Source organism: Hemicordylus capensis, chromosome 10 (genome assembly GCF_027244095.1).
Source record: "Hemicordylus capensis ecotype Gifberg chromosome 10, rHemCap1.1.pri, whole genome shotgun sequence".
In the NCBI taxonomy this organism is placed as follows: domain Eukaryota; kingdom Metazoa; phylum Chordata; class Lepidosauria; order Squamata; family Cordylidae; genus Hemicordylus; species Hemicordylus capensis.
The window spans coordinates 6,794,799-6,810,491 of NC_069666.1; the positions used below are offsets into that span (position 1 = coordinate 6,794,799).

At 51.9% G+C, this 15,693-nt stretch overlaps 1 protein-coding gene across 11 annotated transcripts in view; it reads left to right on the forward strand.

Moving 5' to 3' along the window:
- Positions 1-15,693, forward strand: part of AKAP13 (A-kinase anchoring protein 13) — a 193,378-nt gene that overhangs the window by 67,323 nt on the left and 110,362 nt on the right. For all 11 annotated transcript variants that reach the window (XM_053272105.1, XM_053272116.1, XM_053272112.1 and 8 more), the window contains 3 exons: positions 3,248-3,431; positions 9,263-9,452; positions 11,955-14,649. In XM_053272105.1, coding sequence (XP_053128080.1) covers positions 3,248-3,431; positions 9,263-9,452; positions 11,955-14,649 — 3,069 coding nt within the window. The remainder of the gene's footprint in view (positions 1-3,247; positions 3,432-9,262; positions 9,453-11,954; positions 14,650-15,693) is intronic.

A 15,693-nucleotide genomic window follows, 5' to 3' on the forward strand; every position in this document is an offset into this window, starting at 1 on the left:
CGATGGTGTGGTTTGTGATGATGTCATCCACCCCGATTCAAGATGGCGGACGTGTGAACGCTTTGCTCTGGGCAAAAATGACTGCAATTTTACTGTCGTGGTTTTGGGGTAGGGATAAAGAAGATGTGGATGACACTCAGAAAGCTTTAAGTGTAACAAGGCTATCATGCATTTCCCATCTCTTGGGGGTTAGCTGTTGCCAAAAATCCCTATGAGCATTCATCCCCTGAGATGGTGGTGAAAATTTGCCGGCCTGACTCATGGACTATTTAGGACTTTGGGCAAAAAAAAATCCTCGCTGTTTCTGTTGGTGTACACCAGGGGTGGGGAACCTTGGCCCTCCAGCTGTTTTTGAACTACAACTCCCAGCATCCCCAGCCATTGTGGCTGGGGATGCTGGGAGTTGTAGTTCAAAAACAGCTGGAGGGCCACAGTTCCCCACCTCTGGTGTACGCAGACACAGCTCCATTTTCAAGAATGTGACTCTGCCTTTGCTGTGGGGGACACGTCCACATCGGGATGATCAGGGCCCAACCTTCAGGGGCCCCGCTCCCGTTTCCCTGCGTTTAGTACATGCAGTGAGCGTTAAGTGAGGAGAGGACTATGGTGTTGGATTGTGTGCTGCGGAACTTGGAGAGAGTCCTCAGGAGAAAACAGAAGATGGTTTTCCTTACACAGTGGTTAATTCTCTGCCCAGCTGGGTTCTCTGTGGCTACCACTCACCGGTGGTTGTATAAGAAGCCCTGCTTTGTACTTTCTGTCCACAAAGAAAACATGGGTGGTTGAACCAGCAGTTGTTATGGAGCGGTCGCAGTATTGTTGTTTAGGCATCCAGTGGGTTTTTTCGGAATTGGAAATCCGACCACTCTGCCGGGTTATGTTTACAGCAACATAACTGCGTGCTACTCTGCGCATCCTCCGACTGCATAGCTCAGTGGCTTCTTGGACTTTGCACCTCTGGGGACCCCGGACTGCCCCGTCCTTTGAGGAGTTGCTGTAGAAAGCCTGTGGGCCGCAGAGGATTCTGGTGCGAGCAGCTAGGACGTAGTGATGGAGTCCTGATTCAGGGTTACCATCTGGGTGGGAACCAGACCCCTGAGTTTTATGTTCAGTATAGAATGGTCACTGTTTTTATCAAGCATGGCCCCCTTGGCAAAAAGCCTTCAATATGGGAGCTGTTTCCCACCGTGCTGACCTCCACACAATAATGTGCTTTTTTTTCTTAAAGAGCTGGGAGGGTCCTTTAAGAGAAAAGGAGCCCCCTCTTAAGAGACGTAGGAGGAAAGCACTGAGAAGGGCTCAATTTCTCTGCGCATGCCTTCCAAGAGGGCTCTCTTTCCCTTAAAGTGTGTAAGTGTGTGTGTGTGTAAACCGCTTTGGGAACTTTTGCTGAAAAGCGGTATATAAATATTCATTGTATTCGTCTCGGATCCGTATCGTATTCGTTGTAGTACAGTATCTGCAGGAGGGCTGAAGTTGTGCAGTCCTGGTGTCTGGGCAAATTGAGTTTGAGGTTAAGCCCAAAGTTCTCAGACTGGGTCCCCAGATGCCACTGGACTCCGACTCACATCATCCCCTGCAGCAGGGATGATGGAAGTTGTAGTCCAACGTAGTCTGGGGAGCCAAGCTTGAGAACTCCTGTGTTAAGCTGATTCCATTAGAAAAGGCTGACTCAGGGATCAGATTGCAGCTTCTTGAGAAAACAAAGGAAATGGCCAAGTTTTCCAGAAGGTACCAGAGGGGTTGGAAAAGGGCCACCAAAAGAATCTGCTCTGGCTCCTGAGAATTAAAAAGGATTGCAAAAGTTAATCCAGAGTTAAATGTCACCCGGAAGCGGATTTTGTGCTTTGGATTTCTAGTAACATTGTGCTCCAAAAAGCCCCTTTGCATGTAGGAATCTTGCTTTTTCTTCCTCTGGTGGGTACAATAAACCCAGCGCTGGCGAGAAAAGGGCCAGTGGTTTCCTTGCATCTTGTTTGTTTTTTAAAGTTTGAAAAGGAGAGCTGGCCCTGTGGTAACGAGCATGAATTGTTCCCTCTGCTAAGCAGGGTCCACCTTGGTTTGGATTTGGATGGGAGACTACATGTGTGATCACTGTGAGATACTCCTCTTAAGAGGATGAGGCTGTAACTTGGTGGAAGAGCATGTGCGTGCTTGCATGCAGAACATTCCAGGTTCACTGCCTGGCAGCATCTCTAGGTAGGGCTGAGAGAGACCCCTGCACAAAACCTTGGAGAGCTGTTGTCATTCAGGTAGATGGACCACCTCCCATCATCCTTGGACACAATGAGTTGTGGCTGGGGAATGATGGAAGTTGTAGTTCAACAACATCTGGAGTGCCAAGGTTGCTTACCCCTGTGCTAATCCATACAAACATAGGGAGCTGCCTTCTCCTGAGTCAGACCATGCGTTTATCTAGTTCAGCATTGTCCACCCAGACTGGCAGCGGCTTCTCCAAGTTTGCAGGCAGGAGTCTCTCTCTGCCCTATCTTGGAGATGCTGCCAGGGAGGGAACTTGGAACCTTCTGCTCTTCCCAGAGCGGCTCCATCCCTTAAGGGGAATATCTTTACAGTGCTCACATGTAAACCCCCATTCAAATGCAAATCAAGGTGGACCCTGCTTAGCAAAGGATTACAATTCATGCTTGCCGCCACAAGACCAGCTCTCCTCCATGATGGGCAGAATCATAGCTCACTGTTGGAGCATCTGCTTTGCGTGCAGAAGGTCCCAGAAGGGTTGGGAGAGACCCTTGCCTGTGACCTTGAAGAAGCCGCTGCTAGTCAGGGTAGACAATACTGAGCTGGATGGACCAAGGTTCTGACTTGGCATAAGGATGGTAGCGCATCTGCTTTGCATGCAGAAGGTCCCAGGTTCACTCCCTGGCAGCATCTCCTGGTAGGGATGGGAAAGCCTCCTGCCTGAAACCCTGGACAGCTGCTGTCAGTCAGTGTAGAGGAGACTGAGCCAGGTGGACCAATGGTCTGACTCAGTAGGAGGCAGCTTCTTAGGTTCCTGTGGTTCCCGGTTCTAGCTCTGAAGGCCTGATGACGAGAGAGTTTTCAGTGTGTTAGCCTGCACATTCGGTATTCGGGCCCCCTGACTCACAACGACACTCCGGCATCTAGTATCGAATTGGCACTTGAGAGGTGTCTGCCTCCTGGCCCTAAGAGCTGTGGGGTTTCCCAGGCTGGTATCCATCTTCGCCCGCCATCTGAAGACGCTGGTTTCTCTCCGATTCCTTCCCAGAGCACGTTCCCCGGGAGACGTTGATGCACTTTGCAGTCAGGCTGGGGCTGCTGCGTCTGAGCTGGTTCCTCTTGCAGCAGCCGGGCGGGAAAGGATCCCTCTGCGTCCCCAACAGTGAGGGAGCGACGCCGGTGAGCTTGGCCCTGGAGAGGGGCTACCAGAAGCTGCATCAACTTCTGACCGAGTAAGAGTCTTCCAAGCTTTTTCTTTCTAAAAAGGCTTTCTTTATTCAGTTCCTGTCCCATCTGCGGCTACTAATACTTTCCCTGTTTTTTACATGTACGTCTATCCTGCTGTTCTTCCAGCGAGCCGAGGGTGGGGTGGGTGGTTAGATTGATCCTCGCCACAAGAGGAGTGACTGGCCCAGAGACACCCAGCGGGTTTTGTGGCTGAGGGGGATTTGAACTCGGGTCTCCTGGTCCAGCATTTCAAGCCCTGCACCTCGCTGCCTCTACTACCATTAGTAGTAGTTAATACTGATACTACTATTTGAATACTACTCTTTTCAAAGCATTTTGGTTGATATAGAAAAAGAATAACAACACAGTGCATAGTAAATGGTTAATATAATGATTTATTTGCTATTAAGGTGCATTGTTTGAGGGTTTTATGTATGATGCTTATTCTTCATCATCATCATCATCATCATCATCATCATCATCATCATCATCATCATCATCTTTATTTGTTAGCTGCCCCATAACAAACTATTATCTGGGCGACTTACAACACAACATTAAAACATGAAATAAAAAAACACAACACATTAAATTGCAACAGACCAAAATGGGGACGGGGGAGAAAAAACGAAATACAATACAAAACAATTTTAAAAAAACATTTTAACAAAATCAGTTATAATCAGACCAAAATTTTAAATATGTAAAAGGCCTGAATACTAATATTGTGTTATTACTGGTTAAGGACCATAAGGGGATTGGTTGATTGACTGATTGATTGAATGAAGTTCTTTCCTGTCCCCAAACGGCTCAAAGTCTAAGAAACAAAAGGAACACACTGGATGGATGCTGTGCTGGGGCTGGATAGGGCCAGTTGCTCTCTCCCTGCTAAACGGAAGAGAACCGCCACTTCGAGAGCAGCCTCTTGGCTGAGTTAGCAGGGGATTGCTAACTAGGGCAGAATCCTGATAACCTGGGCTTCTCCTTCAGCAGAGACAAACATGGCCTACTCTGGGTTATGTGGCTGCCTCCCATCCTGGCAACGGCCAGAGCACATCTCCTTAGCTTCAGCAAGGATGCTGTGCGTGTGTCTTCAGAGCTCTGGAATCTGTGGTTGGGCCAGTGCCAGGTGGCCCCTTCCTGCCTCACGCAGAAAGACCCTAGTAGCTGTACTTGTAGCCAAAGATTGCCCCTCTGTAGAGACTTTAACCATGCCTGATGCCAACCAGGGTTTCCATCTTAACCAGGGTTTCCAAACCGGCTTCAGACCCTGGTTGTGATGCAAACCCGCAGTTATGGTTGGCGAAATGGAAGACCTTTCATAGAGTCGTGGCACGTTAGAGTTGAAAGGGGTCTTGGAGGTCTACTAGCCGAATCCCCTTCTCTGCTCAGGGCAAGAATCCCTTATATCAGGGGTTCCCAACCTGCGATGCTGCAGATGTTGCTGAACGACCACTCCCATCGCCTCCAGCCACCCTCCACAATAAACTGTCGCTGGGGATGATGGGAGTTGTAGTCCAGCAGCCTCTGCACCACCACGGGTTGGGAACCCCTGTCCGACAGATAGAAACAGATGGATGCAGATAGCATCCCGGACGATGGGTGTCGAGCTTCTGTTTGAAAATCTGGGGAGAAGAAAAGCCCGCCACTGCACGAGGGAGACGGCTTGGCCATCAAAGAGCTCTTACAGGGAGGCTATTCTTCTGGATGTCTAACCTAAATCCACATCCTTGTGGCTTGAACCCATTGATTCTAGCCCCGTCCAGAGGCACAACAGAGAACACGTCTGGCCCTCCTGCTTTTTGGCAGCCCTTCAGATATACTTGAAGACGGCTGATCGCATATCGCCCCTTGCTCTTCTCCAGGCTAAAGATACCCAACTCTTTCAACCATTCCTCATAGGACTTGGTTTCCAGACCCCCCTCTCCATCCTGGATGCCCTCCTGAACCGTTTTTTTTTTGTCCCCAGGGCAAATATTGTGGTGGGGGGCAGGCTGGGGCTGTAGCAGTGGCAAAATCCAGGCATCTACAGTCCCCTTGCCAGTGGCAAGGGCCCCCAGCCCTCTGGCTAGCAGGGCACCCAGCACCACGCAGATCTCCTCCCCGGAGGTCTCATTCCCACTGCCATCTTTGAGAAGGCCCGTAATGGCAGGAACCCTTCCTGAGCAAGCAGGAGAGGGCTGCCGCTGTGGCTTACCCGTCTCCATCTCCCAGTGCAAAGGACAGAAGATCCGCTCCGCTCCTAAGCCCCCTGCCTGTGTGCCGGAAGCCGATCCAAGGGATGCGAGGGGATTGGTGGCCACGGCAGAGAATGGCTGGCTGGTGAGCCAAGTCTGAGTTTGTGCGTCCCTGGTTCAATCCTTCCTTCCCCAGTGCTGCAGAGGGTTCACCCCCGACGCAAAGACCCCTGCGTTGCCAGTTGAGTCTGGCTGAAAGTGGACACCATCAAAAAGCAGTGAATTGAACAGAGATGCTGCAGGGAATCTCCCCCTGTGGGCTTTTAGCCACTCTTTTAGAAACCTTATTTCTTGTGGCACAATAGTGTGCCTGCTCATATTGCAGACTGCTCCTCCGTTATAGGCCCGTTCCAGTGGTGAGTACAGACCCAGGGTGATTGCACGACAGCCTCCCTTGTGGCTTTTGGTGCGCTGGGAGCTTCCCGTCCACCCATCTTCCTCGCCCAATTCTCCTCTTCCCACTTGGAAATCCATCTGCCAAGCGCGCCTTCGTAAGCCGCTTTAAACCTCTTAATCTAAGTGCCTGTAATCTCCCTGCAGCTAATTGTGATGCTGGCAGCAGAAAGGAGGTTCTTCGGCATAAATGGGTCCCTAAGGAGAGACCTTCTTTTTATTTCTGAGTGGTTTCTCCCCCACCCCCACCCAAGTCTGTGTATGCAATTATGAGTTTTTAGGGGTTTTTATTTAAATCCTCGGGGACGGCTCTCTAAGCTGGGCATCATTCATTTGCGCGGGGGGTGGCATTTGTGCAGTCTCCTGTGTTTTGTGTCTCTAGTTCCTGCCCACTGGTTTCTGAACAGGTATTGAAGGAACCTGTAAGGGGAGGGTTCCCGGGCCCCGTATGTTGTGGAGCTGAATCCAGCTCTCGGACAGGGCAGCGTTTCATGTTGGAGCTGGAATCTGACAGCCAAGTTCAGTCTGACCAGCACTACCTGTAGATGCTGCCAGGGGTTGAACCTGGGACGTTCTGAATGCAGGACATGTGCTTCGTCACTCAGATTTCGTGGTGGGCCGAAACCAACCGTGACTTGCTGTGCGGAGGCCAAGATCAATTTTCAGCACATTAAATTTATTACGTTAAAATGTCATCATTTTAGCTGCTGCCAGTCAGTGTAGACAGTACCGAGCTGGGTGGACCCAGGGTCTGACTCGGTCGAAGCTAGCTTTGTAGCTTCCTCAGCAGCACCGGTAGCTTAGAGCAGGAGTGGGCAACCTTGGCCGTCTAGCTGTTGTTGAACTACAATTCCCATCATCCCCAGCTGTAATTTATTATGGCTGGGGTTGATGGGAGTTGTAGTTGAACAGCACCTGGGCAGCCAAGGTTGCCTTCCCCTGGCTTAGAAGCAAGAGCACCTGTTTTGTATGTGGAACATCCCAAGTTTAATCCCTAGCATTGCCAGGCGGGGCTGGGGAACACCCCTGAAGATCTGCTGCCAGTCAGTGAAAGCCATACTAAGCTGGATAGGCGAATGGTCTGACTCAGTGGGCAGCAGCTAGGTGTCCCAGACTGGGTCAGTTGCATATGTTCATGGCCCTGCCAAGCTGGTAAGGCATTTCCTGCATATACTAGTTAAAGAGCAAATGGGAAGGGAGTCGTTTGTCTGTGCACCACAAGGTGGCCAACGAGGGCTTTGGTTTCAGGGCTGATGAGGGTGTGAGAACCTCCATGGAGAAATAATCCTTCTAAAGGGAGGCAAGTCACCTTAAGTGGTGCAGTGGGGAAATGCTTGACTAACAAGCAGAAGGCTGCTAGTTTAAATCCCTGCTGGTACTATATCGGGCAGCAGCGATCTAGGAAGATGCGGAAAGGCATCATCTCATACTGCGCAGGAGGAGGCAATGGTCAACCCCTCCTGTATTCTACCAAAGACAACCACAGGGCTCTGCGGATGCCAGGAGTCGAAATCGACTTGACAGCACACTTTACGTTAAAGGGAGGCAATCGCAGCAGCTGGGATTAATTGCATGGCCTTCCTTGTAATCTGGGTGTTCACCTCACTGCCGGCTAGAGCATGCATTTCCTTCGCACGGCATCCCACATGAGAATTTCAGGGCTGGCTGACTATCTAAGTCGGGGCTGCTTAACTTCAGCCCTCCTACCTGCAGATGTTAGCCTACAACTCCCATAATCCCTGGTTTTTGGCCACTGTGGCTGGGGATTATGGGAGTTGTAGTCTAAAAACAGCTGGGGGGGGAGCAAAGTTGAGCAGGCCTAATCTAAGGTGATCTCCATTTGAAGAAGTGGGTGTTCTTCAAATTGTGAGGATACTTTCTCGGTGCTCAGAGGGCATAGTGCGAGGGGAAAGAAATACTTAAGAGCAGGTGAAAAACCAGATGCTTTAGTATGCTGTTTATTGCCCGGCGTGGGGGCGGGGGGGGGGCGTTATGAGGAGTTGTGTACAGTTTTTCCTGTAAAATGCAAAAAGGCCCAGTTCATTTGATCATTGAGCCATTCTAAGTGTGGTTTTTAAAAGCAAACCAAGATCAAAATGTGAGTTGATATGCTAGTTTGCAGAGATGTGGGTTTTCTGGAAAATTTTGAATTGGAACTCCCCCCCCCCCACCCGGCAATGTTTTATTTGCATGATATTTGCATTAACATCTTATTGGAAGATTTTACTGTGTAAATTTTGCTGGTAACCTACACAGACTGAGATCTGATCTGACATGTTATTTGACCTATTTATTTAGTAAAAACAAAAACAAAAAAACGTTACCCTCTTGTTTGCAAATCAGTAATATACTTACACTCACACACACTTCCTACAACTAATCCCTGAAAAACATTGATTACAACTTTGAAATTGCCGACTGGGCTTCATATTACAAGGGCCTCCATTCATTGTTACAAATATGTATGTTACGAAACAATGAATGTTTATAAGTGGAATCTTTTTCATGGAAAATTTAAAGTATTGGAAAATTTTCCAGAAAGTTTTCCAGTGCGGAAAGCTTTCTGTGGAAAATCAGCATTCCTGATTATGTGAAGGGCCATCCTGTGAAACTGATTGCCAGGAAACTTAGGATCAACAAAAGGAAGTACTATTTCACACAGTGCATAATTGATCTGTGGAATTATCTGCCCCGGGATCTGGTGATGGCCACCAGCATGGAAGGCTTTATATAGAGCACGCCTGCTCAATTTAGGCCCCTCCAGCTGTTTTTGGACCACAGCTCCCATAACCCCCAGCCACAGTGTCCAGTAGCCAGGGATTATGGGAGTTGTAGGCCAACATCTGCAGGAGGGTTGAAGTTGAGCAGCCATAATATAGGGCTTGGACAAAATTCATAGAGGATGGGTGTATCAGTGGCTACTCGTTTTGATGGCTTTAGGCCGACTCAGAAGAAGGATGCCTCTGAACACCCAATCCAGGGAAGCAATGGCAGTAGAGGAGGAATGTCATCTCTTGCCTGTGGGCTTCCTGCACTGGTGGAATATGTACCCAGCGGCTGTGATCCTGTTCTTCTCTCGTACACGCTAAGAACTGAAAACTGGCAGTGGGGCGGAATCTTGTGTGAACAGCTTTCCAGGGTGGCATCTTGGCCTACTTCATGAATTCACCTGAATGTGGGGGCTGTGTGTGATTTTTGAATTTCAGAGAAGGAGCCAGCGAACCAGATTCCTGGAGCACTTTGTCGCACACCGTGCATTCTGGCGAGTACTGCGTGAAGTACCACCGGGGGCTCGACGTTTATGTTCTCACGGCTGAAATGAAGGAACGGATGGCGGCGAGCGTGGAGAGTGACATAGGCCGCCTCCAGGCACACGTTCAGAGTCAACAGCACATGGTGAGGAAAGGGCATGGGGTGTTGGGTCGACACACTGATTTTGGAATTGCTCACTGATTTTTGATTATTTTGGGAAGGGGCTTCCTTCTCCCTCCCTCCTTTTGGAGGACACAAAATGGAATTAGCTGGAGGGTTCTTTTGAGAACAGGGTCCTTGAGAGAAATAATGGGCCCTAGAGAAAGCTAACACTCATGCTACTTCTAGGGCAGGCCCAAGGTATTTTGAGGGATTCTCAGAAGTGGGTCTCTAGAAGTTGGAATTCTCTGCCATGGGAGGTGGTGATGGCCACCTGCTTGGATGGCTTTAAAAGGTGCTTAGACAAATTCATGGAGGACAGGTGGAGAGGAGAGCTGGTCTTGTGGTAGCAAGCGTGACTCGTCCCCTTAGCTAAGCAGGGTCTGCCCTGGTTGCATATGAATAGAAGACTTGATGTGTGAGCACTGCAAGATATTCCCTCAGGGGATGAAGCCGCTCTGGGAAGAGCAGAAGGTTCCAAGTTCCCTCCCTGGCAGCATCCCCAAGATAGGGCTGAGGGAGACTCCTGCCTGCAACCTTGGAGAAGCCACTGCCAGTCTTTGTAGACAATCCTGAGCTAGGTGGACCTATGGTCTGACTCGGTAGAAGGCAGCTTCCTATGTTCCTATGTTCCAGGTCTATCAATGGCTCCTAACTTGGTGGCTGTAGGCCAGCCTACCTCCATGTTCTGAGGTAGGATCCCTCCAAATATGAGTTGCAGGGGAGCAATGGCAGGAGAGGGGGCCTACCCATCTCTTGCCTAGGGGCTTCCAAGAGGCATATCTAGGAAGCCCATGCTTATGGCTGGGAATTATGGGAGCTGTAGTCCAACAACATGCTTGACAGCCATTGCTCTGGCTTGCCACAGAAACCTTTGAGGTCTCAGCAGGTTTTGGTGCTTTGAATAGTAAAGCAAAGCTCGGGTGTGCCCTTGGCCTGTGGGCATGCGTGTGTTTATTTTAAAAAGGATATGTTAAAATGTTCCCGTTGCCTCTCTGGTTAAAATTGTCCAGCAACACATAACTCAGCAGCTCTCTCCGTTGACAGTCCAAGCACTGGATGGGTACATTGTGTCTGGCAAATCGGAAGAGCGATGTTGAGATGGCTGTCCTCCGAGGCCTGGTTTGCTTCACATCTAATCTAATTTGAATTTGGACCAGGGCCCTGCCATTATTTCATTTCAGTTCATGCAGGGTCAGCCGAGAGGCCGTCGGCTTCCTCCGGCTCTGTGTTTTCAGTCTGGGGAAGCGGAATGACTTCATGGAGAGCTCCTGTTCCTGTCCCTCCCTCTCCGCTTGCCCCTCTCCCAAACACTTGCTTGTTCCAGAACAAGTGCCGCTTGTCTGTGTCTGCGTCTGCTCACTGCTGGCCGGGAACCAGCCAAAGCATTTCCCCTCGGCTTTTGCTTCCAGCCTTAACAGCCATCGGACAAGCAGCTGGCGTGCCAGATGAACTGGTCCGCTTGCACAGATATTTTTAGTGGGGGGGGGATGGTTCCCTCCTTCCTTCCCTTCTTGCTTGCTTTTTGATAAGTCGTATATCAATACTCAAAATAATAATTTCTTTCTGTCCTTTCTTTCATGGCTTGTGTTGAAAAGTGGTATATAAATATTCAAAATAATGGTTTCTTTTTCTCCATTCTTTTACAACTTTTTCTGAAAAGCGGTGTGTGTTTGTGTGTGTGTGCAAAATATTTCAAAACCATTTCTTCCGATCTTCCCATCTGTCTGTCCTTTCTTATTAAACTTGTGTTGAAAAGTGGCATAAAAGTATTCAAAACAACAATGTCTGTCTGTCTCCCTGTCTGTCTATGCTTCCCACCCAAACGTTTGCTGGAAAGTGGTATACGGTATAAATCTTTGTCATAATAAAACAATTTCTTCCTTTAACTTGCACCTTGCCCTTTAATCAAAGCCCGGGAGGGCAGTCAATCTTAAGTTAAACAATAACAATAAAGCTTTTATAGCCTGGGGAGGGGGCTATGGGGTTGGGGCTAAGTCTGTGAATTTGGAGGGGGGGCGGTTCTTTACGCCAGTGGGAAGTGTGCTCCTTCCAGGAGCCCCCCTGATTTTACCCTGGAAGCTCCTCTGGGTGACTCTGTGCTGTTCTGGGCAGCTGATAAAAGGGATGCTGAAGATACTGTGGAACTGGTCACACGACAAGGCTGGGGAGGAATAATAATAATAATAATCCCAGATCCTTGGGAAGGACTCGATGTCTGGATAAAACAAACCAGTCAATAAATAATAATAATAATAATAATAATAATAATAATAATCTGGACAGAAAAGCCAATCCCAGAATAGGGAGCCCACATAGGACTGAGCTGAAGGGCTCCTTGGGGATAACGGTTGGGTGGTTCTTGTTGGGAAGCATTGCAAGAAGCTGGAGGGTAGCTGTGCAGACGGATGTGTGCATTTCTCGAGTGCGACCTGCAGTAAAATCGAGCTAATCTAATCTTCCCTTTGCCCTCCCCTTTCTTTCCAGAATGCAAATGAACACCCACTTCCTGAGCGGAGCCCGAGTCGAGAGGCCTGCTGTGCTTCGGGTGGCGCAACAACTGCTGCAAGCCACAAGCGGGAGGAAATGACCGCCGAAGGAAGCCCAGGAGAGGCGTCTCCCGCTCTGGACCTGGATGCCATGCAGCTCTCGCTCCCTGGCTGCCCGCAGGAGGATGGCTGTGGGCATCTGAAGGAGCTCTCGGAGACACCCAAAGAGCCCCCCAGCCCAGAGGATGCAGAGAACCCGACATCTTCCTGTCAGAGCAGCAGCCGAGCCGAGTTGCACAAAGGGGAAGGGGAGGAGTTACCTTCCGCTGCAGCTTCTGGGGCAATTTTGGAGGAAGATGGTGGCGGGCTGAACCGGGCAGTGGGCCTTCACAGAGCCTCCAGCCTCCCGCCCTGCGCTGTGGCAAGCGAGGGAGCTGGAATGACCTCCCCTCGTGCGACTCAGGAGCCAGGCGACTTGTGCGAGGGGAACCCTTTCCAGCAGGAAGTGCGAGCGGCCGTCGAGCAAGCGGCTGAGCCTGCCCCTGAGCCTCCCGCTCCCCGCCAGGACGGCAGTGCAGGTATGGGGCAGACGGAATGCAAAAGCTGTACAGGCACCGGGGAGGCTCCTGGGGCCACCACAGGGCCGCAGTGTGTGGAGAACGGGGCCTGCGATTCGGGGCCCACTGGAACCGCAGCTGTGGGAGGATTGCCGGCGGATCCTGCCGCGGCCTTGCCTGGAGCCGCGGGTGACGGCGTTGGGACCTGCGGCGGCGAGGGTGTTGCGCTGAAGCCAGCTGCAGATCCGTGCAACTTTGCACCTGTGGATGCGAACGGGAAGGCAGGAACCGATGCTCCTGGCGGCGGGTCAGAGGGTCGCTTTGCAGCTCCTTCAGAGCATCGCCAGGGTGCCGCCTTCTGCCCCGGCACAGAACCGGTGGCAGCCCAGATGGCAAACGTTGCAGAGGCGCCGCCTGAGTGTGGTCCTGTTCTGGAAGTGCAACATAATGGGGAGCGAGTGGGAGATGGAAAGAGGGCGCCCCTTGGAGCGAAGCGTCTGGATTGGAGCAATAACGTGCAGGACGCTGGTGCCAACTTCGCAGAGGACAGGCCCAGCCAGAAGTTGGTGGAGCCCGAAGCATCTGCGGCCGGTGATGAGACGACCGAGACGGTGGCTGAAGTGCAGGAGACGCCACGGACCTTGGAAGCGGTGCCTTGGAGGACTGAGCCTGCCAGCCACGCCTGCGGAGGAAGTGCTGTTGAGGCCTGCCACGCGCCAGGAGGCGGCGCCGAGAAAGGCGCACAGAGCCGCGGCTCTGGTTTGTGTACAGTCCCCGCAGGTGCCTCCGCCCCGTGCCCAGGTGCTCTCGGCCCGGAAGGGTCGTCCTCAGCCGGAGAGGAGCCTCCCTGCAAAGAGGGAGAGAGGACGGAGAGCCGCCCGCCGCCGCTGGACCGGTTTAGCAGAAGTGCTCAGGAATTCATCGCGGCGGCTTCTGCCCTGCTGGTTGAAGAAGCCATCCAGCAGGCCCAGGTGATCGTGGCGCAGGGAAGCGGCGGCAGAGCGGCCCCTTCTGGCCAGGAGGCGCCCTTGCAGCCGGAGGACCTTGCCCTGGCTTCGCGTGGCAAGGGCACCGAGCTTGTACAGGATAATCTGGCGGGCGGCACACCCTCTGCTGGGCACGATACAGAATCCAAACAAAACCAGGAAGTGGCTGCAGCAGCAGCAGCAGAGCTGCCGGCGGTTGCTGAGCAGGGAAGCCCCGTGTGGGATGAGCTGGCTTTGGAGGCCATCTCTCCTGCAGATCGCCCGGGAAAGAACACAGAGAGCAGCTCTTCCCCGCAGCTGCCTGGCAAGGAGACGGCTTTGTCGGAGGGCCGGGCATCGGCAGCTGTTGCACAAGCTCTTTCCTGCCCGGGGAGCGCCCAGGTGGGGATTGAGGGGGAGGCCTCCAGCCTAGAAGCAGGGGAGGATGTGAAGGTGAGCACTGCAGCCGCTGGGGGTGTCCTTCAGCAGCCTGGCCTGGCAGAAGGGCCCCCCTGCGCCGATGCCATGCTGAACCAAGAACTGGAGTGCCAGCCGGACTGGGATGCCGCCTCTCCAGCCAGTTCCGCTTTAAGGGAAGCCCCTCCGGCGGACCGCGAGCTGGCCAGTCTCCCGCAGGAAGGGGAAGAGGTGGGCATCGGCGCGCCTTCCAGGCTGTCGCTGCAGCCGATCGCCGAAGAGCAGCCATGCGACGGCGATTCAGGCTCCGAAGTGTTCTTCCTGGCCAGCGAGGGCGAAACCTGTCCGGGCGTTAATGCAGCCCATCTGGGGACCCTGGCGTGGCCCAGCGGAGGCGAAGGAGAGGCGCAGCCGGAACTGCAGATTTTGCCACCCGGTCCTCCTCCTGAGTGGCTGGGAAAAGTAGAGGCCGGTGATTCTGTTCAAGCCGCCAGTGGTATCTCGGTGGGGCACACTGCAAAGGTGGCAGAAAACCCCAGCCGGGCTGCTTTGGTGGTAGATGTGCACGGTCCCTCGGAACTTCTGGCTGGAAACCCCATGGAAATCCCCCCTGTGACAGAACCCGGGTCTGATGACCAGCTTGAGGCAGATGCTGGCTCTGTCCCCAACGGAGAAATGGATTTACGTTTGGAGTCTGGTGGCCGGATGGAGGCGACCGCAAGCCAAGAAGTGGCTAGTCCTGCATCTGTGGCAGGTAAGCAGAAACTAGACTTCTGTGGTAGGTACAGTGCAGTTGGTGGGTTTTGTGTATTTCTGGCTAGGAAAAGGCAAGGTGTTGTTTTGTCCCATGGAAACTGCTGTGTGTGTGTGTGTGCCAGAAAGATGGTGGGGTGGGAGATGGTACTTGGGAAGAGGCTCAGGGATCCTCATAAATGGGCCCCCAAATGATGATGGACTACAACTCCCATCATTCCCAGCCACAATGGCCAGAGGCCATTGTGGCAGGGGAGGATGGGAATTGTAGTCCAGCAAATCTGGGGACCCAGTTTGAGAACCTCTGTCATAGCAGCTGCTTCAACCCCATGCCTTCCTTCCTTCCTTCCTTCCTTCCTTCCTTCCTTCCTTCCCAAACGTTTTAAAAGCATCTCCCTAATAATCTCCATACCTTGTCATTTAGAGAGAGCGAAAGCGGATCACCCTTTGCCTTGTATCTTTCCTCCCTTTTCTTTGATATCTGCTGAAATCTAGATTGCCAACTCCCCATGCCGGGGAGGCGGTCTGATTATTTATTTTTTGTGGAAACGTTCACTTGTGCTCCTCTGTCCATAAAACCACAACAGGAGTCCATCAGCTGTTTTACGTTTGAGAGAAAGGACGACTCTTGCTTCCCATTTCCCTCCGGAGCAGGTGCCTGTGCTAACCTCAAATTCTGTCCTGCTGCCCCTTCTCTGCTGGTTTGGAACTAGAGAACGCAAGAGGGTTGTGTTTCCATCCCGGCCTCTCCAGTCAGCTGCTGAAGTTCTAAAAGTGGCCTCACAGACGCAGCCTGCACCACCCTCTCTGTCTTTTGCATTTCCAAAGCCTGACCGAGTGCAGCACTGAGCCTTCCTGGCACTTTGAAGAGCCAGCTGGGATTCAAGCCTTTCTTTCCGACTCGACAAAAACAAAGGGCGAGAGACCTGCTGCGTTTGGCGGCATCAGGACGAACCGGTTGGACCTCTTGCTCTCAACCCTTTTGCCTCTTCTGCAACAGGAGCTTGTAGGATGCATTCTTCTTCTTCTTCTTCTTCTTCTTCTT